A 27888-nucleotide genomic window follows, 5' to 3' on the forward strand; every position below is an offset into this window, starting at 1 on the left:
CTGAGGACAATGGAATCGGCATCGGTGGCTTTGTAGGAGCCAATGGCATGGCAGGAAATGGCGTCGATGGCAGAGCACCGAGTAATGAATCCAGTCTGTCAAGCAGTGGAGCCAGCATGGTAGGCATCGGGTCGGCCATCGGCATGGGGGCCGGTGCTGGTGGAATCCTCATAGAGTTAGGACTGCCTCTTGGACAATCCTGTCCAATTCCGCCCGAGAAGCTGGCATCGGTGGCACAGCCATCGGGGTGGAGGCTCGGAGGGTGTTGCTGGAGGGTCCACCTGTGTTAGTGGAATCTCGGCTCACAGCACCAGTAGCAGTGGGGGAATGCCTCAGTGTCCCAAGTCCAGACGGGGATGGGACCTCATCTCCTCGGGACTTCTTGGCCGGTAGCTCCGTCGATATCGATGGCCTTCCAGTGCTGACATTGGATGAAGCACTTAGTCGATGGCGATGACTATGCTTTTCTCGATGGTCGGTCCATTCCTTTTCCAGCATTGATGAAGAGGATGTCGATGCCTTGGACCGGGAAAAGGAAGGCGAAGTCAGGTCACCGGCAGCTTTCTGTTGCTTAGATTTCGGTGGTGACTGAGTCTTCGAGAACGCAGGTTTTTGACTCGATGTTGGCTTAGCAGAAGTCGATGGAGATACTTTAAAAAGGAGTTTCATCTTCTCCAAGCGGGCCCTGCAGCCTTTTGGTGTCATTTGTGAACAGCTAGTACTGTTGCATGTCGTAAACAGGCCCGAGACACAAAATGCACACATCGTGCGGGTCCATAATGGACATAGTTCTAGGGCACTCGGGGCACTTGCGGAACCCGGTAGCCATATTAGAAAAAATAAACAGGCTCACGGTCAGTTCCCGTTGGGCACCGATTAAAGAACCCTGCCGGGAACTGACCGAAAAACGACGGGAAAAATTTACTGGCGTCAACGAAGGTCGGTGGTCGATGGGGGACAAATTTTTAACTTTAAAGTTTTGAATTCCGTGAGGAAAAACTGTGAGGTAAACTCACAGAGCTCCAGAATCCGCGAGGCTACTGCTGTGTGGAAAAAAAAGAGACTGAAGAGAGACCCCTGATGGATGCAGGGTTGGTGGCATGCTGGGCATGCTTAGTGTGCCGGTCAAAGTTCTAGAAACTTTGACAAAAGTGTTACATGATTGGGCTCCATCCTGATGATGTCACCCACATGTGAGGACTACCATCCCTGCTTGTCTTGTGAAAAATAATCATGACCCCCTTCCCCAGGGAGCTGTTAATACTGCCTCTGCAGCATCCTCAGCTGACCCAGGAAGTGAAAGAGACCTGAGAATTGAACTGGGGACCATCTGTAGCGTAATGAACAACATGGAGTTACTGGGCCAGCCCAGGAAGACAATTTGAAGGATATTCCAATAGGCATAATCTATAGCCTTCTGAAATTATCCAAAGGATATTCTGGAGGCTAAAATGGGCTAAATGTTTCTATAAAACATCAGTCTTCCACCTATAGGAAAATCTTTTGGAAAAAGGACTGTAGTCTCCAGATTCATTCAGAAACCAGTTCCTGATTTTGACTGGTTAGCAGTATGGGGCTAAAAGCTTCTGCCGTGATGATGGCAAGGCCTGAAGCGTTTTCTTTACTGGAAGAATGTTTTGGTTTTTTACTTCTGTACCTCCTGAAGAGAATGGTTCAGATGTGGTAGTGGAGAGGATCAAAGCATCATGTCTGTATGTTAGAAGTATGAAAAATAAGACTGCAGAGTCAGAATACATTACACTAGAGGAGGATATAACAACCATCTCATAGACCTGGTAGAAAGAGGATAACCAACGAGACACTGTCATACCAGGGTACAAATTATATCGATATGACAGGGCAGATAAAATTGGAGGAGGGGGTGGCACTATATGTTAAGGACTGCATAGAGTTAAGCAGTATAAAAGTTTTGTAGGAAACAAACTGCACTCTGGAATTCTCATGGATAGAAATTCCAAGGATAAAGGGAATAGTATAGTAGTGGGGATATATTTCCACTTCCTGGCCAGAACGAGAAAAAAAGCTACAAAATAATAACAGAGATTAGACTTATTTATTTAGAAAATAAAAATTATTCCACCTACAACAGAAAACTATACTGGAAAGATTACAATAAAATATTCATAATTAACACATCAACAATTTAAATAAATGAAAAATTACTACTTACCTGAATTTCCTTTTGTTTAGGACAGACAGATGTATCCAGAACCAGTGGGTTATGTGCCTCTACCAGCAAATGGAGAGAGTGCAAAGCTGACATCACAGTTTATATACCCTGGCAGTGACATCAGCCCACCAGTATTCTCTCAAAAGCCAACTGTAGACAAACAAAAACTTGATTAATAACAGATAACCATTCCAGTACTAAGCCAACAGGAAACACTGAACTCAGACGAAGAATATATTAACACTAGGCTAGGGACTGGATTAAACACTTACCAGTAACCCCTGGAACATGTAGCCATGCAGGAGGACCATAGCACAATCATTCAGCAGCCAAGGGCAGGAATCTGGATTCAACTGTCTGTCCTAAAGAAAAGGAAATTATCACATAAGTAGTAATATCTCATTTCTTAGTGTTCAGACAGATGAATCCAGAACCAGTGTGATGTACCCAAACTACTCCCGAACATGGCGAGAGGCTGCCTGCAGTCCAATCAAATCCACACGAGCAAAGGCAAATGTCGACGGGAGACAACAATCTAACTTCTGCCCATGACACTGCCTGAGTCCTATTGGAATGAGCCCTTACCTGACTAGGCAATGGCTGCTCAGGTTCCACATATGTGGCCGTAACTAACTCCTTAATCCACAGAGCTATTGTAGTCTGTGACGCAGACTCGCCCTGTTTACTTCCACCGTGGAGAACAAACAGGCAATCAGTCTTCCTGAGAGGCTTAGAAACCTCCAGATACCTCACAATATGTCTCTTGACATTCAAAAGCCACAATAGACTATGTTTCTCTGCATCTCTCTCTATCCAGAGACGGCAGGGAAATGGTCTTATTCAAGTGAAAATCTGAGACCACTTTTGGCAAAAAGAAGGAACAGTATGCAACTGAAGGAATAGCTCCCAGCAAGACAAGGCTTGCAGCTCTGATATTCTACACGCAGAACAAATCGCCACAAGCAACACCGTTTCCAAGGTCAGTAACTGCAAGGAAAGGTTAAGCATCAGTCAAAACGTAGGGCCTGGTAAGAAATCCAAAACCAGATTAAGACGCCACAAGGACACCAATAACCGCAAAGGAAGACAAACATGTTTCACTCCTTTCAAGAAACGGGCCACATCTGAAACAGCAGACAAGGGACCACCATTCACCTGATCCCTGAAACAGGCAAGAGCGGGTACCTGTACCTTTAAGGAATTAAGGGCCAACCCTTTATTAAATACATCCTGCAAAAATTCCAAAATGAGCGGGAACTTAACTGAACAAGAAAGATCCCCCTCGATCTTCACACCAAGCCTCAAACACTCGCCAAACCTGCACATAGGCTATGGAAGTGGAGAACTTTGCCACCATGCTACCAGTAAGAATCACCGCAGTAGAATATCCACGCTTCAGCAAGCGAGCCCCCTCTCAAGGGCCACAATGTAAGACAAAAATTGAGTCAGATCTTCATGAAAGAGAGGCCCCTGCCACAACAGATCCCTGTGTGCCGGAAACTGGGGTGGGGTGGGGGGGGGAAGTCTACCAGAAGCCTTCGCAGATCTGCCTACCATGGTCTCCTGGGCCCATCTGGTACTAGCAGAAGCATCATACCTTTGTGACTCTCGACCCTCCAAACCATTCTGCCCAACACAGACCATAGGGAAAAGCATACAGCAGCTTGTCCTCTGACCATTCCTGCATGACAGCATCAATGGCCAATGACTTTGGATCTCTCCTGCGACTGAAGAATCGAGGAACCTTTGCATTGCAAGAAGTTGCCAGCAGCTCCAGAAAAGGAAGACCCCAGCAATTAACCATTAGCTGAAATGCCTAGTCTGACAATACATATCCTCCTGGGTCCAGACTCCGCCTACTTCTCAAGTCTGCTCTTACATTATCTTTTCCTGTAATGTGCGAGGCTGAGATCTCCTGAAGACGAACTTACGTTCATTCCATAAATTTGTCTATTTCCTGCGACATTTGTTGGCTCTTGGTTCCTCCTTGAAGACTGATGTAGGCCAATGTCGTTGCATCATCTGACATTAACCGGACCTGCAACCTGTCACCGAACTGCAAGCATGCCAACTGGACTGCTCGAGCAACCAGCTGATTGATGCTCCAGAGAGAGTCTTCTGCACTCCAGCACCCTTGCGCTGTCAGTTCCTGATAATGACATCCCCAACCCTGGAGGCTCACATCTGTTGTGAGTACTAGCCAGTCCGGTGATTTTAGGGAAACTCTCTCTCTTAGATCTGCTCGTAACCACCACTGTAGTTGAGAGCAGACCTCCATCAGCAGGTGGATCCGAATCGAATAGTCTTGAGACTGTGGGCTCCAACGAGACAGCTGAAGAAGATGCATATGTGCTCTCACCCATACAACCACTTCCAAGGCTGCCACCAAAAATCCGAGCACCTATAGATAGGACCACACTTTCGGGTGTATTGTATTCAGTCGCACCTGCACCAATAGCTTCTGAATATGAACCTCCAGCAGGAAAACCGTGCTCTGCTTCGTGTCGAACCAAACAAACACTGAGATACTCTACCGACTGAGATGGTTGAAGACTGCTCTTGGCCGGGTTTACCACCCAACCGAGCTCCTGCAACAAGATCACTTGCGCGACACCAGGAGGCTCTCTGGAAGAGACCTGGCCTGAATCATCCAGTCATCCAAGTATGGGTGTACCAGAATCCCATCCTCTCTCAACTCTGCCGCCACCACCACCATAACATAAGGCTGAAAACTTGGCTTTTTAAAAAAGCCTTTCCAGGCCTCAATTGAGATCCTCACCCAACATCACAAACACTTTATCAAAAAATGGATTTAAATAAGAAACCACTAACTTCTCCGTCATCTCCATTACCGTGTTATTAATGTCATTTGCTATACAATTGCACTATATTGGAATCGATTTTGCTACCTTGTAAATATTATATTGGAATCGATTTTGCTACCCTGTAAATATTTTACTGCTCAGTTATCGCCCCCCCTTTTTCTTTTCCAGATCCCAGTTATTTACTTCCCTATTTTATTCTAACTATTTCACTCTCCTAACCATGCTCTTGTTACTGTGGTTTGAGTTCTCTCTACCTTACACACATTGTTAAATGTAAACCGGTTTGATGTGATTCCTGTCATGAAAGCCAGTATAGCAAAATAATAAATAAAAAAATAAAAAATAAAATAACCTTGGAAACAGTACTGGGTGCGGTGGCCAGACCAAAAGGCAGCGTTTGAAATGGATGACAACGTCCCAAAACCACAAATTGCAGAAAATGTTGGGGCTCTAGCCAGATGGGAATATGCAGGTATGCCTCAGATAGATCCAAGGAGGTCAGAAACTCCTTAACTACATGGCCATTATCACTGTGTCACCCGCAAATGACTGTTGACCCCTTTGAGATCCAGGATGGGACGAAAAAAGCCCTCCATCTTGGGCACAACGAAATAAATGAACATAGGCCTGTATTTTCTTATAAAGAGGGCATGTGAACTACAGCCCTCAGACTGAGGAACCTTGACAATGTACACTCCAATGCCTGAATCTTCTGCGGGGAGTAGCAAAGAGACATTATGATAAAAGAAAAAGTCAATCCTTTATCTCCTGTTCCTGGAGGTGGGTCGGCAAACCTTGCCTGCACCCTTGTCTGGACTGAGATGAAAGGACTGAGACCTACTGAAAGATAGAGTCTTCTGAAAGTCCACTCCTCTATAGGATCAAAAACACTTGGATCCCCTAGCATGACATCTCATGCTAAAGGAGAGCAGTGTCTGCTTCTTACCCTCTGGCAACCGAGGAACCAGGAAATCGCCCAACTTATTGGCCATTTGCTCCCAAACAAGAGCAAGCCTTTAAAGAGCAACTTCAAAAGGTTAACCTTGTAGGTTGCATTGGCCGACCAATTTCTCAGCCATAACTGACACCTGGCTACTATTTCCAAAGTCACCCTTCAGACCAAATCGCAGCCCGCATCTGCCAAAAAGGCGGCTGCTAGCTCTATTACTGCCCTGGAATTCACACAGATTCATCGACCTCCTAAGAGAGAAGTAAACAGGAGCAAGTCACCAGGGAACAACAAGAAGCTATCTGCAAAGTCATTGCCACTGCTTCAAATGTTTGCTTATGGATGGCCTCAATCTTTCTATCATGCACATCCTTCAACGCTGCTCTTCCCTCCCTAGGAATAGTTGTCTGCATGGTGACGGCGCACACAAGCGCATTCACTTTCAGAAAATGCAACTGCTCTCTCGCCACTGGATCCAGGGGTACACGCCTTCCAAGGCTCATCCCCCTTTGAAATTAGCCTCCAGGGCATCCCACTCAATCAATCAATTCTTGAATGGCCTCCATAACAGGGGAAAAAAAACAAGATACTTTACGCAAAGAAATCAAAATGGGATTTTTCTTTGGCTCAGACATGAATTCAGCCCCAGGGACTCCCAGCATCTATAATGTTTGGAAAATCAGAGCCGTTAAATCATCTCTATGAAAGAACTGCAACGTAGTCCTATAAGGTTCCAATCCCGGAGGAATTTCCATCCTCCAGGGAATAAGGATCGGTTTCATCATCCGTGCCATCTGGGTCCTTATCAGGAAGACCGGCTGCCAATCTAGATGTACTTCAATGCTTAACCTCAGCACCAGGCACGCAGGAGGTCATCAGCTGCGACTCTGACCTGGCAAGATTGGTCGGGGCCGAGGACTGCGCCTAAAGAAAGGATTGCAATCCTTGAAAAAATTGCATCCAAGAAAAGGAAGAAGGATCCATGCCAAAACTAGGAAGTACCTGTCCTGCGCCCAGTGGAATACTTTCCCCCGCTGATGAACCAGTTAAGGGAGTTCCAGAGTCAGGTGCCCCTTCTGCCACATATTTACCTCATCAGGCTGGGAAGAACTGGGCTTAGTAAAATCAGACGAAGGCAATTCTTCCTGAGCCTCCAAGCAGCACTAGCACACTAGGCTGAGATGGCCGAATATGCCAAGCGGCACAGAGGGTAAGGCGCTTAGGTTTCTTAGCTATAGGCGCCATCAGTCTGTCAGTATACTTAACAGGTGACTGAAAGGTGTGCATCCAGCTGAATTTGCGCTGTAAAAATAGACATCCAAAATTTAAGCGTCCAACCCTGTGCCTCGATAAGTGCCCAACCTCAATACCTCCCAGACTGTGCATTAAGGAAGTCATGCACTTAAATTAGACATCACTACCAACTGGATGCCCAAGCAGATGTCCAACTAAGCATGAAAACCTGGGCGCACAACCGGACGCACAGCCAGACACACTTGTACAAACAGACGGTCCTGAAAAGGGCAGCCTAACGTGCAGGAAAACGCTTAAAATCGCCACCACAACCTACCGTGCGGTACACAGAGAAAAGATTAAGAGCGGGGCCTAGCCCAAAAGTACTGCTCAAACCGCCAGGCTGCCCATGTCCTTTAAACTGCCTCAGAGGCGGGAACAAAGGTAAATCAGCACACCAAGCATGGAGCCCGGAGGAAGCCCTACAAAAAATCCTTCCTTCTCTGTTCTCTCTCTTTTTTTTAAGCTTTACCTGAGCTCAACCCATCCCGGCTGAGTACAGAGTTGGTCATCGATTGCGGGGGGAGAGGGCATATACCGTCACCACCACGCTCAGCTTTCTGAATCCGCTGCCTTTCAGCTGTTTCAACAGCTAAGTCCACGCTGGCTGAAAAACCATCTACCGGCCCAAGGCACTTATCTGAGGGACCATGGAAATCACCTTGGGAATTCTTAACTGGGGGTGGGACCATTTGCTATCACTGCAGGAGAGCAGGACGAATTCAATTTCCTTTTTTCTCCTTCTAAAACTTGAAGCAATCCTCAGTAGGGAGATTCACATTCATCATCTGCTGGAGAATACTGGCGGGTTGATGTCACTGCAGGGGTATATATATACTGTGATGTCAGCTTTGCTCCGTCTCTATCTGCTGGTAGAGATGCATAACCCACTGGTTCTGGATTCATCTGTCTGGATGCTAAGAAACATAAAAGTAAACAATCTCATCCAGATGAAATGCAAAAGCAAACAACTTCTATTGTCCTAATGCTTCCTGAAACAAGCAAGTTTTAAGTTGTTTATGAAACGCTGCCATATCAGGGGAAGAGCACAAAGCTAATGGCAAAGTATTCCATAACACCGGCCCATTAACTGCACACATACATACACCAATATATACAGCAAGACAGAGAAAAGAATGTTTTAGTTTTGTGCTTGAAAAGTCAAGCATCAGAGTGAAAACGTAGTAGTGCAGGGTTGTGGCAATCCATAAAAATGGGCATAAGAAGAGAATAAAATACAGCATAAGTATGCTTTTATTCTGGACAAAGTGTAAATTGATCTAGGTTTTCAGCAAGTAGCAGGGCAATTATCCTCCTTCTTCTGTGCACTATGAAGACTCTGGGGAGGAGGAAAATAGGTATGTGATGTAAAAATGCATTAAATGGTCTCTGCAAGTGTGCCTGGATCTATCACCTATTGACCTCATCAGACTGAACGTAATAGGCAACTATACCTTTTGGAAAATATTCCAAAGACACTTGCTAAACCTTTATTATCACACAACACACTAAACAAAATTCAGCTTTTTAAAACAAATCAAATACTGTATTATAAGCATAACTGGTGTAAGCCTGGAGTCTCACATCTTACACACATAATTTGAACTTACAACCTTAAACTAGTATCACACCTCAAATCTCCAACAGAATTTCAAAGTGTATTGTCTTATGCACAAAACACTCTCAGTATCTCAGGCCACTGAGCTTTCTATGGATCTTAAATCATCTTTAGAATGTATTACTATAGAGGGGAAGGCATCAGCATTTCCAAACATACCAGTTTTACCAGCATAGCAGTCTTGTTTGAATTTTTTTTTTTTTTCTATGCCCATTTGAACTGAAAACAGGCATTATAGGTCAACAATACATACACATACATGGAGACTGAAACATTCAGATACAAAGGACTTTACCAGCTATTCACACATACAGAATTCTTAATCTCAAATTGATTTTTTTTTGGTTAGTCCAAATGCCTGTCCCAGACCCATCCAAAGCACCTAATCATTTAGTTAGACCATATTCTGTTGCTTATTTTTCTTACAAGCTTTTTTTTTTTCTTTTACTATGAAACCTCAAGTTAAACATGGAAATCATTTCTAATGTGGGCATAAATCTACACATCCACCTGTTGATTTTTCTCCTCGCCCTATCCGCCACATATGACCTATCTCCTCTCCACTCCCATCTGGGAGTGATGCAAGACCATATGATGACCGACTGAGGAAAATATCCTTTAATTTCAATAAAATCCTTTAGTATTTTTTGAATCAACTCGACACTGCATGTAGTTGTCAAATTGTTGCCCCCCTAGATGAATCATCAATGCTAGCGGGGTGAGAGTATCTTGTTCGTGTGCAGGACAGTCGGCATCAGCTGATCCCACTTCATCCCTTTCCAAACCTGCGACAATTGATGTGTAGCCATGCCCAGGTGTTCACCCCAAGGCCATCTGGTGGCTCTCTTATGAGCCCAATACACACAAGAATGCCCTATAACTCAGATGGAGTGCATTCGTGGCATCAGACCTGGAACAGAGAAACCAAGTTAATAACTATGGTGAAAATAATCCTTAGGTCTAACATATAACCTGAACCTCTGAGTGCCATCTACCTACAGACATTATGACCTCAGGGTGTAAGCCCAGCTTCGCAGCCGTGGTGGCCGCCCCAATCCGAAAGGAGTGAGAACTATACCTTCCCATGGGTCCCCATCTCTTCAAAACTATTCTGCAACCCTTTGTGCTCTGATTGGTTTTGGATTTCCGAATGAATACCAGACTGTCACATTACACCTGCCATGGCCAAGGCTAATCTGCACACAAATGCCCTCCCCATCAGGATCACCCGGGATACAAAGCTGAGTAGCCCGATGAAGGACTGAAATTGCCACTAAGTCACTTTCCTAGCGCTGTACATTTCTCAAATAGCTTTACGCAACTTTAGGACTTTATCCCCTAGTAGTCTGGAGATCGGTGCCCGCATATCCAGTTCTATCCCTAAGAAAATGTATTGACCTGGATGGCCTCCTTGTTTTGTTTTTTGTTTTTTTTTATTTTGCTAATGGGACACCAAACTCCACCTCAACGCCCTAGAAGGTGGCTAATCGGTGCCTGCATTCCTGCGCATTTCTACCTATAAACGGGAAATTGTCCAGGTAATGTACGACGCCTGTGGATCCAGACTGCTGCTCCACCACCCAATGCAGAAAGGAGCTGAACAGCTCAAAATACGCACAAGGGATTGAGCAGCCCAAAGTAATGCACCTATCAAAATAAAACTGACAGAATTGGGAACCCAGGAAGTGAAAGGAACTAGGATTGGACGGGCAACAAGCAAAATGTGGACTCAATGTCTACCTTCGCCAACTCAACACGGTCACCTGCCTCTTGAATAATTGCTGTGGCCGAATCGAGGCATGCGTAAGAGACCAAGCACAATTGAGGGTCTATCAGGTCATTCACAGAATTTCCCGAAGAACAGGATAAATTATGAATGAGCCTGAGTTTCCTTCGTTTTTCTTTTTTACACCATCTCCAGAGGAATGGGAAAAGTCTCCTAAATCTACCAAAAGCGATTTCTGATGAAATCTTTCTCTCTGCCTCAGTCTCATGGGAAGATAAGGACCTCGCATTGCGCTTGAACTGAACTGGAAGTAGGGGGATCAGAATTGCAGGGAACAGGAAAGCCGGAGGGAAAAATCTGCCGTTAAACTCTGCTGCTTCACTCTGCGAGGGGTTGCGTTCTAACCAGGGCCTCATGGCTTCAATTCTGACTGGAGTGGGCTGCTATCTTTGATCCCTAGGAAGCAGACACTGTGTTGCCGGGTGGCCATTGCCACAAGAGAACATAAGTGTTTGAATTTGCAATGGGCCCACGTACAATGCCCAACACTGGCTAGCCTATACATGTCCCGCCTCCCTCCTAAAGGCGGCAGCGCTCTATCCCAGTCTGCTGAGAGTATTTAAAGAGTGCTGACTGCAGAACCTTCATCTTTGGTGGTAAGTTGGACTTGCTGGGAAAGAACGCTTAAAATCTTTAAAAATCTTAAAGAGTTAACCTATCACTGACTGTGTTCGTTTTTAAGGCTAGTATGTATTGCAAGTGTTAAGAATTGCGTAAGTTTAAAGACAATAGGCTTTGAGCCAAATTCCTGAGCTTGTACCAGTTAGTATTGTTTGTAAGTACTAGAATTGTCCATTTGTAAAGATCACTACACTTGATCCCCACCCACTCCAGGCTTTTTTTCTGTTAAAACCCATAAACCCTGCACCTTCCCCTCCCACCCCCACCCCCCATTAGGAGGAAAATCTTCAAACAACAGTCAATTAGCAAGTTTGAACATACAATCAACCCTGATTTCAATCACTGACAACTTGTTTCTGGTCATTCACAAACTAACCCAAGCCATTCACAACTAGTTAGTTTAAAAACCTTATTGGTGAATTTTAAAAGCCTAGCACACACCAAAACCGGAAGATACAAGAGTATGTCCAGCCGGAGTGTGCCGAGTGGATTTTAAAAGCCACCCGTGTACGCATGTATCTTCCGATACGTGCACAAGTGAGAAAGCCCCAAAAAGAGGCAGGGTGTGGGCGTAGGCTGGCAGGGCAAGGGTAGGACATGGGCATTCTGGGACTTTAACTTGAAATATGCGCTTAACTTTTACGTGCACAAGCACACGCTGGGATCCTCTGCTGATTAACTTTTTTACTTACATGCCATCTATAGCACTAGTAAAAACAAAACACAAAAAAAAAACTAGGCTAGTCAGCGGGGTTTTAAGGGTTGGGGCTAACAGGGGGAAAGGAAGGCTAATTTCCTGCGGGGGGGGGGGGGGTGGAGTGGCAGTCCTATCCCTTAACTGGGTGAACTGGGAAAACTTGTAATGGCATTGGTGCACAGCTGCAAGTCAACATAAAATTGTACGCACATGTATGCGCATCCAGTTTATTTTATTCCATACTCGCATATACGCACATATGTTATAAAATGGCTGCGTCCTTTGGTGTGAATCCAGCATACAAGCGTACATGTGTGCCCGAATGCTGATATCAAAGTTACTATCATAGACTTTAAAAAACACCACCAAATAATTTAAAATTCCTTAAATGTTGATGTATATCTACTACATAATTAGCTTTTAAAATGTTAGCAACTTAATAAAATTAAGATGCAGATAGAAGTCAGCAGCGAGTTGGGGGTTTTCCTGTCTTTTGCACAGAGTGCCACATGTATGATTATCTACCTGTTGGTGAGGTGTTATATATGTTCATCCAGTGGCAAGAGCTCCTGGCTCAGAAAATGAGTCATAAGAATAAACATTTCAGATGTCAGAGGAGTTCTAAGAGACCTATTTACTAAGCTGTCATAATAAGGACACGCACTTTAAACGTCAAAATCACTGGTTAATTGCTTTTCATTGCAGGCTGGTCTAATTTAATAAACAATCATTGCACAATATACCACAAAATCCCCTCCCACATCTGCCTAAATATATCATTAATACACAAAGATGCCATTATAGACCCAATAAATCCAGCCCCTTCACTCCAAGAGCAGAGGATAAATACCATTATCTTGTCCTGTGATGCTGCTCAATGCTTCCCCATCATCATCCCAAAAAATCCACCAGCAAGGATTAGGCCCCAATCCCTGGGAAGCTTTGGGAGGCAGAGACCGCAACGCTTCATGGCTGAGGAGGGACCTGATGACAAATGTCTCACCCCTCCTGCAGCTCTCCTCTCTCCCCATAGCAGAACTCTTGCTCTCTGCGGATGATGTCAACAAGAGGTAGAATCACCAGTAAGGACTGAGATCCAACACCAGACAGGCTTGTGGAGACATGAGGCAAAGCACCACAAATGCAGGGGGACCTGATAGCAAAAAAGTATTGTTCCTCACTATTACTACCACATTTTTGACTCTGCTGCAGACAGAATCCAATCTAATCCTGTTGGAACAGATGTACATGTATTCTTCTAATTAGTAAATGACAGCAGATAAAGACCATGTTAATTTCATTCTACAACCTGTAATGCAGTGTGTGTTCTTTCTTTCAGTTTTATGAAAATTTCTACCGAGTATCTCCACTAGATGGTGCAAATTGCTTCTTAACTGAATGCAGATTCAAAGGATCTAGACAGATGTCTGGTTTTAATTGCATCATGCTTTGCATGGCTATAAAAATCAAATATATTTTAGTATCTTTTCATATATTAAACACTGCTGCATATTGATAAACGGCAATACTTGTTTCATATTACTCAATTTATTTCGTAAACTATTCTTGAAAGAAATATTTACCAGAGAAAACATAAAATTCTATTTTCCATTTTAAAAGTGATAGAATTTTGTTTTAGAAAATGGAGGGGGGGAGGGGCCCAGCAGCTCAGTTGAAATGCTGTGCACCGCCATGCGAAGGGACCTGGGTCACATTCCCAGGTCCCCAGGTCAGAGATGCTGCAGAGATACCATTTACAGTCCCTGAAGGAAGTCGGTCATCACACAACGGCAATACCTAGTACCCAGATTTAGAGATAACGACTGCACTTCCGGAAAAAGCCCTGGGGCATGGCCCCTGCTTGCGGATTATCACTACACTGAGTGGACTAGATGAGTTGGGATGGGATATAAAATAGGGGGAAAATCCCAAGGTAGCTGCAAATTAAGTCATGGCACTGAATCATAGTACTGGTTCCAACCAAGCTGAAAACCCAAGCAGCAGGACGAAGCTGCCAAGTGAAAAAAGAATGGTACACACATTTTTACTAGAATGAAACATTCAAAATGGAAAAATATGCTCTCTATTAAAATATCACAGTTTGTATGGGGATTTTTATGATTGGCATTAAACAGAAGCTGGAGAAAAACAAAGACTTCACTAATAGTCCTCTCCAAGAGGTCTCCATTATGCATGTTTAGATTTCTGCTAAAAGGGATGGTTTTCAACATTTCTCTATTGAGGTCTTTTCGACTTCCATTTTTTATACAAAGCACAAAAGATGCACAAGCAGAATACATTACCAGAAAAAAAAAAAGATGTATTTTGGAAATTCTACATTACATTACAACTTAATTCTATGTTATGCTGGGGTCACATACTTATTTTAGTAACACTATATAACCTGAATACTTATTTTGTATTACACTATTTGGAAAATAAACATAAGCATGCTAAAATGTTCATTAACAGAAATCAAAGTTGCTAACTACTGCATTTAACCTATATAAAGAGGTTGCTCCAAGACTGTAAATCATTTTTGCTAGATTTAAAAAAACAAACAAACCCCAAAACAAAACCAAAAAAATAAACACAACTATAGAAGTTACTTTATTATCAGATATTTGACTTTTTTTTTTTTTTGCTACACCAACTGAACAAAACATGAAATTTCATTACTCCAGAAATGTCATTTTTTTATACTTTGACAACCCACTGAAGCTCATCAAAAGCATGATTTAGTCTTTTTATTCACTCTTATTTAGAGATCTCCTATACTGCTATCCACTAATTGGTAGCGGCAGCATGTCACATATAGCGAATGAGGAAAAATAGGGAGATGAAAACCAAGATTCTCAAAATCTTCCCACTATCAATAAACATTTGATTCATTATATTTAACTTTTGCTTAAATCTAAATCTAATAATTCTCAATCTCTCATTCAGTCCTCTGCTAATCAACAGCCATGGGCTATGATATCATCTAGAGGCAGGGGGATCCTGGATTCTCTGCAGGGAGAACTGCTCCATCAACTGGTAATGGAACCCACACGGGAGGAAACAATACTGAATCTGCTGCTTAACTGTGCTTTTGGTGATCACCAGAAGGTGTTGCTCAGTATCAGAGTGCAGGCGGTGATTGTTCATTCAAAGGCAAGGGTCCTAGACTTCAGGTAAAGCAAGGGAGTACCCATCAAGGAGTCTTTAGATGGATGGGAAAATCTAGGCGAAGTAGAAGAGCAGCAGGCAAACCTAAAATGGTTATATTGTAAGGGCAACTAACCTTTTTGTTAGGAAAGTAAATAAAGGTAAGAGGAAAAAAAGGCTTTCTAAAGAAGTGGGTGAAAAAGAAAGGGTAAAAAAAAAGGTTAGCATTCACAAGCAAGAGATCACAGAAAGGAAGTCAGGCGACAATATCTGGAAAAGCGATAAGAAACTGGGAAAGTATCAGGAGAGCAAAGACGAAAATAGAAGAAAAATTAGCAAATATGTAAAACGGGACAATCTTTATTTATTTATTCATTTTTAACATATGCTCATGGTAGGAGAGAGTACAAAAGTAGCATTATGAGACAGGAGGGAAGGAATATGTAGAGACTGGCTAGGAAAAAGCAGAATTGTTTAAGAATTATTATTTTTTTGATGTTCTCGGAGGAGGGGCCTGGAGTTGGACCACAGAAAATGAATTAGAAGTGAAGTAAATCTCAAACGATTTTCAGAAAAGTATGCTCATGAGGAGCTAGCTAATCTAATAGTAGATAAAGCGATGGGGCTGGATGGGATATATCTGAGGGTGTTTAAGGGAGCTCAGAGAAATACTGGCAGCTCCTTCAGCTAATCTTTTCAATTTCTAGCAAACTTGAGGAATGGTCTAGAGTTTGGCAACTAAGATTTAATGCTAAAAAATGCAGTCATACATTTGGGCTTCAAAAACCCAAGAGCAGAAAAGTAAAGTGAAATTCTTCTATGGATGAAATAAGAGCAGGATCCAGGGGTGATCATATCTGATGCTCAGTGGCTAAACAGATGGAGAATACAACAGCAAAAGCCAGAAAGATGCTTGGGTGCATAAGGAGAGGGGAATGGTCAGCAGAAAAAAAAAAAGAGAGAATATTTCACTTGTTTAAGTCCCTGGTGAGACCTCATCTGGAATACTGTGTGCAATTCTGACGACTGCACCTTCAAAAGTGTATAGACCGGATGGAGTCAGAACAGAGTGTGGCTATTAAAATGGCCTGTGGTCTTTGTTGTAAAGCATATGGGGGACAGACAATGATGTAAACATTTCATCTTATTTATTCATAAAGGGGTAGATTTTCAAAGAAGCACGCACACATGGATGCCCGATTTTCTAACATGTGTGCGCATGTTATAAAATTGGGGGTCAGCACAAGCAAGGGGGCATTCTGTGCATTCTGCGCGTACCGACACCAGCAGCCTTCCTCAGTTTCCCCCTACACTAACCTCTCTTTCCCTTCCCCTAACCTACCCGCCCCCTAGCCCCCCCAAAACTTTATCTTACCTTCTGTGCCTGCCTCGGGACAGGTGCAGATTGTGCACGCCTGGCACCCTGCCGGCACACGATCCCCCGGCACAGCGGCAAATGGCTGCTGTGCCGGGGGCCTCTAGCCACACCCCGGCCTTGCCCCCAGACCGCCCCGCCCCTTTCCCGAAGCCCCGGGACTTACACGCGTCCCGTGGCTTTATGCATGTGGCCGTGCCTTTGGAAGATAGGCCCGGTGCGCGTAGGCCTTTTAAAATCTGGCCCTTAGTTTTAGGTTTTATTAAGGAAGAACTGACTTTTGTTTCATATTTTATTTCTTTTGTTGATAATTTATGTATATACAATCATAATCCGCATTGGACATAAAAGTACATAAATTCGGAAAATATATGTACTTTTAAATAAATAAATGTATGCCTTAAAGGAAAGGCAGCATGGGGGAATAAGATAGAGATATTTTAATCCCTCTGAAGTATCAATGCACAGGACGCATGTCTCAGACAGACAGACTCTGGAACAAGTAGTCATGGAGTGACTGTGAAAGGGCATAGACTGAGAAGTAATCTAAAAGTATTTATTTACAGAAAGGAGGGGTGGATGCATGGAACAACCTCCCAATGGAAGAGCAAGAGAAAAGGACAATAAAGGGGTAGATTTTAAAACCCCTACGCGCGTAAATCCTCCCGGATTTACGTGCGCAGGGCACTCGCGCGCAGGCGCACCTATTTTGCATAGGCCGCCGGCACGCACAAAGCCCCGGGACGCGCGTAAGTCCCGGGGCTTCCTAAAAGGGGTGGGAGGGGGCGTGTCCAGGGGGTGTGTTCGGGGGCAGGGGGCGGTCCGGGGGCGTGGTGACAGTTCGGGGGCAGGCCAGGAGGGCGGTCCCAAGTCCCCCGGCATTGCGGCCTGTGCCAGGGGATGCTGGGGTGGCGTGCGCAAGTTACGCCTGCTTCAAGCAGGTGTAACTTGCCCAACAAAGGCTGGGGGGTGGGGTAGATAGGGGAAGGGAGGGAAAGGTGGGGGGACGTAGAAGGAAAGTTCCCTCCAAGAGCGGCCTCGGAGCGAACGGAGGCAGGCTGCGCGGCTCGGTGCGCGCAGGCTGCCGATTTTGTGCAGCCTTGCGCACGCTGACCCCGGATTTTATAAGATTGCGTATCTTATAAAATCTGGTGTACTTTTGTTCGCGCCAGTGGCACGAACAAACGTACTCGCACGTATTTTTTGAAGATCTACCTCTAAGTGAATTCTGGAAAGCATGGGACAAGCACAGGGGATCTCTGATGGAGTGGTAGGAATTGTAGTGGCTGGGCAGGCAAGATGGGCAACATAGGTTTTTCTGTTTCTTTGGTTTCTATATTTTCTGTAGTTATAATTCTTTTCCTTCACATATTCATGTATGTTTGTTGCTTACATCTTTGGTCTTTCTGATCTCATTTTACTCAGAAGAGTAAATGATTGAGATTTTCTATTCCTCCCTTTAACCAGCCTGTATTTTCTACCCAATCTGTCTCACCTTGTCTCTTTGCTCCTCCTTTTTCTTTTCTAATATACACTTTCTCTCCAGATGCATCTGAATACATCTTGGATTCTAAGCCTACTTCTGAGGACTAATTCCTACCTTTGTTCTTAGGCTAATAGGGAAAAAGAGCTGAATATTTCTTTTTTCCCCCAGTGCTGGTTTGGCCCATCCTGAAGAATCCTTTATTAGATCCTGATTCTCTCTCTATCAGCCTATCTCACTACTTTTTGGGGTACCATATAAGCATATACACATTATATAAGTTAGCTGAACTTCACGAGTGGCAGATGACCACCAAAATAAGGTCAATTATGGTAGGAAGCAGCATTTGAAATCATGACTTCTAGATGCATATTGAGATTTAAAATAAAACTATATTTAATGAGCCATATCCGTGATTCAGGCCATAGTGCTGCACAATGTAGCATATGGGAGGAGTGGGTCTACAGGTTTGAATCCCCCTCCATTGGAGTAGATCAGGCCTCAGCAGGTCATGGACGTGATGCACTCAGGCCTCACTACAGTGGTGATCTCTGCAGGCTAACAAACAATACATAGGAGAGGCTTTCAATGAGCCGCCCCTCCAGTCCTTAGCAGGGTTTCCAGAGATGGACAAACATGCCATCTGGGTGGGGTGTAACCAAGCTGGAAGGATAAAAAAAAGGGGGAGGAACCCCCCAACACAAATTAGAAATGCTAGGGAGTTGAAATGTAATCATGCCTGTCCCGAGAAGGGTACTGGATTATTTTATGCTATCTTCATATAGTTTTAGAAAAAAAAACAACAACCCACAGATGATCTTTCACTACTTTGATATGCTAATAAAAGTCTAAAATAGTTTTTGATTGGGTACTTCTTAATCAAATATTCTGTTACAACATTTAGAACATACCCATTCCTTCATTGACAGAGGTCTTGGTCTTCTTTTTTGGTTCAGAAAAGGCAGGATAGGGCCTTCCGCCCACTGGCTCATCCCCTTGTATTGATGTTAAATCGTGCATACTTAAACTCCTTAAACGTTCAGTTATTGCTCCTTGACTCTGTGCAGTACAAGATATGGATAATTTCAGTTCCAAGAAAATTAAAGATTTGTTCAACATTGCATATTTTAGAACATGTTTCTTTGATTAAAAAAAAAAAAAAAAAAATACACACATGCTTTAAAAGTATACAAAAAAATTGCAATTGTAAAGAAATGTCAATACTGTTCACAATTTTTGCTTCTTTATTTTTCAAACTTACATTATAACTTGTAAAAGGCATTTTTAAAACAGAGAAAACAAGAGGTCCAATTACTATTGCTTTCTTTTCTGATTTTTGTTATATATTAAAGTCTTCTTACTCTAGGCTGATTACAAAGAGGATCCTCTAAAAGTTTTTAATTCCACAAATATCAGAACTGACAAATGTATTTAAGAAAAAGATCATATGTGATGAGTTTTAAGCACTTGAACTCAGTTTTACGTCCTTCTCTGCTTATAGCATACAAATGCTGATTCCACTCACACAAATCACAGTTCAACTATTAACCTCAAGGACTGTCTAAGTAAAATCACAAGCTGAATGCACTATAATAAACTTGGCCTAAACACTAAAAAAAGACAGGGATGCTATATATCAGGGCCAAAAAATAACCCAATTACCTTCTTCCAAAAGTAATCCTCAATGAAAAAATCCTGACCTTCTGCTCCCAAGTAAGTCTAGGGGTCAAACTAGATTCAACTCATCACTAAAGGTCCAGATTCAAGCAATGTCCAAAACAGCCTTTCACATCCTCTACCAGCTCTGCCATATCTGACCCCTTCTAGATGATAAAGCCTTTGCAATCACCATCCAACCTTAATAATCTCCCTCCATGCTGGGATTCCTAACAATTCAAATCGTGGCCAATGTAACCCCAATATTAAAAAAGGGTTCTGGAGCAATCCGGGAAACTATAGACCAGTGAGCCTGACTTCAGTGCCGGGAAAAATAGTGACAACTACTCTAAAGTTCAAAATCACAGAGCATATAGAAAAACGTAGTTTAATGGAACACAGTCAGCATGGATTTACCAAAAGAAGTCTTGCCTCACAAATCTTCTTTTTTTTTGAAGGGGTTAATAAAACATGTGGATAAAGGTAAACCCGTATATGTGAATTTGGATTTTCAGAAGGCGTTTGACAAAGTTCCTCATGAGAAGCTTCTAAGAAAACTAAAAGGTCATGGGATAGGAGGCAATGTCCTTTCATGGATTACAAACTGGTTAAAAGACAGGAAAAAAACAGTAGGATTAAATGGTCAATTTTCTCAGTGGAAAAGGGTAAACAGTGGAGTGCCTCAGGGATCAGTACTTGGATTGGTGCTTTTCAATATATTTATAAATGATCTGGAAAAGAATACGCGGAGTGAGGTAATCAAATCTGCAGATAACACTGGGGAACAATTTTTAACAATTCTGCTGAGTTCGATTTTTCAGCTGTTTTAGACTTAAATAGGCATGCTGATTTCAAAAGTGCAGTTAGTTTTCTTCTATCACGTCAAGTTTTTTCTCTACAGCCTATCTTAGGCCTGGATTTATCAAAATGCACTAAATCGCATGCGATAGGAAAAGGGGCGTGTTTTATGGTAATAGGCTGTTTATCGCAGAGTGCGTTATCTTAGCTCTTTGCATAGGTATTAAGCAAACTGCGATAACTTTTTCGCACTTTGTGGTAAGTGCCAGAATTGTTGTAATTCCTACCTATACTTGGTTGTCATTCAAAAACCTTGTCAAGGACTTTCTTGGAAATACACGAGCACAGAATTACACCATAATTGTCCAGAAACTCTTGGAGAGCTTCAAAATGCTTCATTGCAACATGAGCATCAATGTGCATTTTCTGCATAGCCATCTTGCAGACTTCTCGAAAAACTTTGGTGCAGTCAGTGATGAGGAAGGTGAACGATTCCACCAAGATTTGAAGGTCATGGAGGCAAGGTATCAGGGTAGATAGGATGTACATATGATGGCTGACTATTGTTGGAGCATCAGACGAGATTGCTCACAAATTGAACACTGCCGGGAAAGCTATAAGCGTAAATTTTTACCTTAATATGTATGTTTGGTAGCAGAACTTTACTACTTGTACACAATTTGACTTACAGTAACAATACATAGCCTTTGTATGAATAAAATAACTCTAAATAAACAGTATATTCAGGTATTTTTTCCTTTTATTTTGTATGTACATTTTGTATGATTTCTGGGATAAAGGAAGGGTATCCTGTACCTTAAAAAGTTGACATGATAGAGAAAAACTGGGGTCATTTTTGGATTCAGATGTCAAAAGCTAGTCAAAAACAAGTGTCAGATCTAACTCAACGAAAATTGTGTTCCCCAGTGTAATACACTGAAATTGCTGACTCAGTGTACTGCGGCAGTCAAAAAAGAAAACAGAATGTTAGGAATTATTAGGAAGGGAATTGTGAATGAAACAGAAAATGTCATATGCCTCTTTATCTCTCCATGGTGAAACTGCACCTTGAGTACTATGTACAGTTCTGGTCGCCAAATCTAAAAAAAGATATAGCTGCCGATAAAGGGGATGGAATGGCTTCCCTATGAGGAAAGGCTAAAGAGATTAGGGCTGTTCAGCTTGGAGAAGATACTTCTGGGGGGGGGGGGGGGGGGGGGGGGGAGAGAGGGATATGATAGAGGTCTTTAAAATCATGAGAGGTCTAGAATGGGTTTAATGTAAAATGGTTATTTACTCTTTCGGATAATAGAAGGACTAGGGGGCACCCCATGAAGTTAGCAAGTAGCACATTTAAAACTAATGGGAGAAAATTCTCTCTCACTCAACGCACAATTAAGTTCTGGAAATTGTTGCCAGAGGATATGGTTAGGGTAGTTAGTACAGCTGGGTTTAAAAAAAGTTTGGAAAAGTTCATAGAGAAGTCCATTAACTGCTTTTAATCAAGTTGACTTAGGGAATATCCACTGCCATTACTGGCATCAGTAGCACGGGATCTACTTAGTGTTTTGGTACTTGCCAGGTACTTGTAGCCTAGATTGGTCACTGTTGGAAACAGGATGCTGGGCTTGATGGACCCTTTGTCTAACCCAGTATGTCAGTTTCTTATGTTCACCTGTTCTAAAAATGCTACACTGGCTCCCAACACACTACTGCACCAAATTCAAACTCCTTGTTCTGGCCTTCAAAACACTCAAAGGTCTAACTCTGACCTACCTCATAAAATCTCTCGTTCCCTATACACTCTGCTCATTAACTCAGGCATGTCTTGAGATCCCCTCGCATACAACAATGAGCTTCACCAGCACCAGGAAAAAAAACCTTTGCAGGAACAATCACATCCATATGGAACTTCTTACCACTTCACATCAGACTCACCCCAGACCTATCTTTTAGAAAACCGGTGAAAACCTGGCTCTGAAACACCCTTCAATTCCAACAAATGAAAAACTATGCAAACTTTGCATTTAACCCATTTGATAGCAACATTGCACTACTACTTTCTGACTACACCATACTATGTACTCTTAACATGACTTGTACTACCAGACCCTACTGATTACTCTACCATGCCATTATCTGGTTATGTTACCTATCTATGGCCCCTTACCACTTGTAAATACCTGTGCCATATGTTTATATTTATACTTATCATGCATCCTGCTCTCTAATTACTATACTGCTTCATGTATTTATGTTTACACTTATGCATCATACTCCACAATTACTGTACTCTATTATAACCAAATTCCTTCTGCTGTATTGATGCCGCCTACTTTGTAATACACTTTGAACTCCTGGTTGAAACCGCGTGTCATAAATTAATGGCAATGATATAGAGAGTATTTTAAGATATATCTTGTCATTTTTTTTCAATTTACTAGAAAAGTAAAAAAAATCCTAATGTGCTTTAAAGTTAAGATTCAGATGACGAAAGGTTACTATACAAATTACCCATTTACCAACATTATAAGGAAATATAAATAGAGAATACTCTGGCAGTTTTAGAGTACAGTCATTATTAAATCAACAGTGCCTTCTACTCTGAACAAAATTTAAAATTTTCATAATATCATCAGTAAGAGGACAAAACATCCAAAACCAGTTCTGGAGAAATCTACTCTTAAAACTCTGAACTGTAAGCATGACCAGCAGCCCTCAAGTTTCCCTGTTCCTCCTTCATTCCTACTTGTCATGTCTTGAAATAACCACTCAAAGGATTATGAAGTTGCACACTACTGGCAGCAAAAGCATGCCAAGCAGGAGGAAAAAGATGACTGAACTCAATAGCTGGCTGGCCATTTTCTCAGTCCCAAGCTCATTCACTTTGGAAAAAATAATGATCATGGAGGTTCTTATTGGAACTGTAGGATGGCTTCTGTCTTGCCTGAAAGAGATTTTAATTTGCCATAAGGAGACAAAACTGCTGCTTTGAAAAAAGTTCTGGAGAGGAGGAAAGCAAATGGGAAATGTAAGAACAAACGTCAATCCTCTATAAAGCAAAAATGCAATTTTAACAGTATCATTTTGAATTTAAAGGACTTCTTTATTAAAAAGTCCATAAATCAAAATTACATTTATTATGCCAATAAATACTATTTGTTTTTAAGAAAGACCTGAGTCAGCAAGTTCCAATGGGCTACCACTAGTGGAAGAGGTGGTAGCCTGTAATGTCTCCAAATGGGTTAATTTTAAGCATACCTCAACAGACATGAACCTGCTGGTTAACCAGGGCATGGTCTCAATCTCTCAAGTTTATTGCTAATTCCCTAACTACTTGCATTGTGTTAGAGAGAACTTCCTTCTGGACTAATGCGTATAGGCAAGATATGTAGATGAGCCTGAAAGCTTTTTTTTTTTTTTAATTATTTTTTTAAATTAGGCCAGTGGCACCCAATCCAGTTAGGACAATTTTTGAGTTTTCTGCGTCTCCTATTGCATCATTTTGTACTTAAGAACCTTCTCTCTCTTCATATGGTCCAAAGAATTCTCAGCTAAGGGAGAGGTAGTGGTTCCTGCACTAAACCCCAAATTTCATCTCAGCGGCAGCATTAAATCCCAGTAAAACCAGGGGCTTTGGACCATGCTGAATTTTGGTTTTTTTTACTTGAGAAGGAAGGGAGACAGCTATATCATGATATTCCCTAAAGCACATGGAGACCCCACTGTGCACTATGTCATCAGAACATGTTTACTGGGCAAAAGCACACACGAAGGGCAGAGTGAACAGCACACACATATAGAGAAATAAGAAAAAAAATGTGTGGCAGACAATATATACTGATCAATATTTCTTAGCAACAAATACATTTTTAATTTCAGTCACCTAAATGGTACATTTTTATGACTAAACAATCAAGCACAGTATGCAAACGAGGGGTCCTGCATCCTAGCATATGTGGCCCACGAGGGGTCCTCGTTTGCATACTGTGCTTGATTGTTTAGTCATAAAAATGTACCATTTAGGTGATAAACATTTATTTGTTGCTAAGAAATATTGATCGGTATATATTGTCTGCCGCACATTTTTTTCATTGTATCAGAACATGTTTTACAGGACTAGGCATCTTGGGAACTGAACTTCAGTAGGCCCCATTTGCTAGGATGCAGATAGCTCTTTGAACTAAGTTTCTCCATTATACATATTTCCTGCTGCAGGAAATGCTTACTGCCTCTGCATTTCAGTTTAGGGACCTCCTGAGGGGGAAAAAAAAAAGCCTCTCCCACAGACAACCACTGTAAAAAGTTCAGTGTAGCCACACAGACAATTTATACAGTTACATTCTGCAAAACTTACAAAGGAACAGCCTAAACTCTAACGTTCAATTGTTCCAATGTACAGCAAGAAACAGACATCTAAATTACACAGAAGTCTGTGCCAGTAAATGGCAGTGTGAGGACTCCAAAACAAGGACTATAATTTACATTTATCGGGGCCAAACTCTGTCCATCAAAGAAGCCTTCACCAGAGCAAAAAAAAAAACCCACCATTTACTGCTGTCTTCAGCTAACCGGACAAATTTGAAAATATATAATCTTAACACAATGCACTTACAGTTTTTCTTGCATTTTTATATGCTTCTTTCTAATATATTTAATATATTTTCTCAATTTAGAATAGCACATTATATAAATATCGACCCAGCTCACAAACATTTTCTGCAAAACTAGCTTGGGGGATGGAGGGAGGAAGAAGGATTTTGTAACTATTTTTGAGTTACGCACAGTAAAAGTTAATGGGGTAGATACTGAAAGATATCCAGTTAAGTAAGATAGCTGGATAAGTCTTATCTGACTTAACTTCAGATTTGCTATTGAGCAGGTCTAATTTAACCAGATAAGTTTAAATATCGCTACTTATTCGGCTAAGTAGCTCCTCCCCAAAATGCTCATTTCCCACCCATCACTTTTCTGGTTAAATTCTTACCTGGCTAAGTACTGACTGCTGCATAGAGCCAGATATTCAGCCTTCATCACTTATCTGGCTACGTGGCGCTGAATATCGGCCTCAATATGTATAACTGTTTTGGAAAATATTACAATGATGTGACTATGTACCTTCAAATTATTGTAAAGAGGTATCAAACATGCAGCATATACTAAAAGCCATGCATGTAGATGATGTATATGAAAATGTGCAAGTAAAAAAAAAAAATCCTATATATGCAAAGATCACACCACAACAGACTATGTCTCACTGCCAACAGCACAACTTCTGCCTAGCATATATAATCAAAGGCCCAAATTCAATTTCTAAATGAAAATTATGCTTAAAATCATTCCCCATCACACCGTGGTGCAGGAGACTTTTGAATGAAATTCCTTTCCTACAGGGCCAGCAGAATTCAAGCATATTAAAAAGGGTAATTTATTTACCCTGTATTCCAGCTTCAACCGGGAGGGAACAAGATAGCCACAGGGACGGTAACTTTCAAACTGGCATGTCCACCAGTGATGCGCAAGTTATAAAATAGCCTGGCCGTGTGCACATGGGATCCAAATTTTAAGTGAGCCCATGCTTAGGTTTATGCCTCCGAACAGCCATGCCCCACCCCTTTTTGAAACCTTTCAAGATGAGTGCGTTGCAGTATTTGCGTGTGTATCTGGGTGGCTTTTAAAATCCACTCAGTGCACGCAAGCCCTACTTATTCTTCCATCTCCCAGCTGATGCATGCCAGGGTTTTAAAATTCACTTTAAAGAGAATGACTCGTGCTCCAACTATAGAAGTATTTCAAATCTGTGCTTCCAATCTCCCGCCCTTGGAGTGCAGCCACTCCCAATATTCTCTTATACTAATAGCTCTGAGATTTGGTGATGCATTATCAATGGGGAATATATATTTTGCTCCATTCTATGAGACTTATTGCACTACAGAATACAGCTAAGATATACAAATGGGGAGACTGGTTTCCCCACAGCAGGAAAATAATATGCAGGTCAAAAGAGAGTTACAGCAAGTACACAAATTTCAAAGTAATCCCAGCAAAGAAAATGTTATATACTGTCAGATCAGGTAATTCCATTATTGCACTCAATAAAGCAACTTTATTAAAAAATAAAAAGGGCTGCTTTGTGTTTTGGTTGCTGCTTTTTCTGGTTTTATTCTTGGACTACAATTTCAGTTTTGGCAACATAACTCTGCTGCTTAAAAAAAACAAAAGCTCTTATATGAAGACCTGGTATTTAAGAACAATTCCTTCCCTCACTAGCAAACCTGCAGGGGAAACACCAAAAGCAGAAAAGGATACACATATGTATATTCTATCCTTTGTATCTTTACAAAAGGGCTAAAAAACAGCTGGCCCAACCGATAGACTAGCAAAAAAGCTATCAAAACATGTGGGATTGAGGAAACTTTCCCACTGACTGAAAAAACTCCACACATCTTAACTTAGACTGCACACTGTCCCTCAGCCACAAAAGCTTTATATATATATTATTCATGATCTAATGCATATCTTTGGGACTACATGGGTTTCTATGCGTAGTGAAATAGATATTACACACATTATTATAGTAAAATATATATTAAATTACAAAGTGTCAACTTTATTTGAAAATATTAATGAAAACATTTAAAAGTTTAGTTGAAGTAAGCAGGATTTTGTTTCGTTTTTTTTTCACCTGTAATGAGTGTACTTCGTGAACAGCAGAACAATTCAGCCATTAAGTGGTTGTCATTTTCCAAAAACACAGGGATGCAACATTCTTCTCAAGCTCAGGAGCAACATCTAAATCAATGAGCATGCGTGGTCTTTCCCATGTTGCTCGCCAGGTCAATCTTCTCAGTTTTTTCGCTAGCTATGCATCAACTAAACAGGGAAGTGGGAGGGCCTGTGTTGCCGATTTATTCTGCCATTCACAGAGAACACCCATTACACGTAAGCAATCATGCTTTCTCTATGGACAAAAAAACCCAACCACACAAGTGGGGACTCTTAAGCTTAAGGCTGCATAATATAGGAAAAGGTTAATTAACTGGGACAGGAAATGCAACCCAAAAAAAGAAGGCAGTTTAGTTGAAGCCCTTATTTGAACAAATTTCCAAGTACTGCTTGCCCAAAGTTATTATCTCTCCAGTATCTTCTTCCAAGCAGTAGTGCTTAGTAAAAGTATGAACAGAGGACCATGGAGCTGCTTTAAGATATCCTGCAATGATGCTGATTGGTTAAATGCAACTGATGTTGTATGCACATGGTGAGCTTTAATTTTCCTTTCAAGTGAGATTCCTGTTGCCATGTAACAGAAGCATATATACATTGATATAACCTGCCAGATAGAGTTGCTTTACTGCATGTCCTTGGTGTCTGATAAAATTGTTAAAAATAACAGTTGTGATTTTCTGATGGGTTTAACTCTGCCCAAAAAAAAACAAAACAAAACAAGGC

At 41.9% G+C, this 27888-nt stretch overlaps 1 protein-coding gene across 3 annotated transcripts in view; it reads right to left on the reverse strand.

Moving 5' to 3' along the window:
* REEP3 (receptor accessory protein 3) overlaps positions 1-27888 on the reverse strand; it is a 198133-nt gene that overhangs the window by 16672 nt on the left and 153573 nt on the right. For all 3 annotated transcript variants that reach the window (XM_029609727.1, XM_029609726.1, XM_029609728.1), the window contains exon 6: positions 18897-19044. In XM_029609727.1, coding sequence (XP_029465587.1) covers positions 18897-19044 — 148 coding nt within the window. The remainder of the gene's footprint in view (positions 1-18896; positions 19045-27888) is intronic.

Source organism: Rhinatrema bivittatum, chromosome 7 (assembly GCF_901001135.1).
Source record: "Rhinatrema bivittatum chromosome 7, aRhiBiv1.1, whole genome shotgun sequence".
NCBI classification, from domain to species: Eukaryota; Metazoa; Chordata; class Amphibia; order Gymnophiona; family Rhinatrematidae; genus Rhinatrema; species Rhinatrema bivittatum.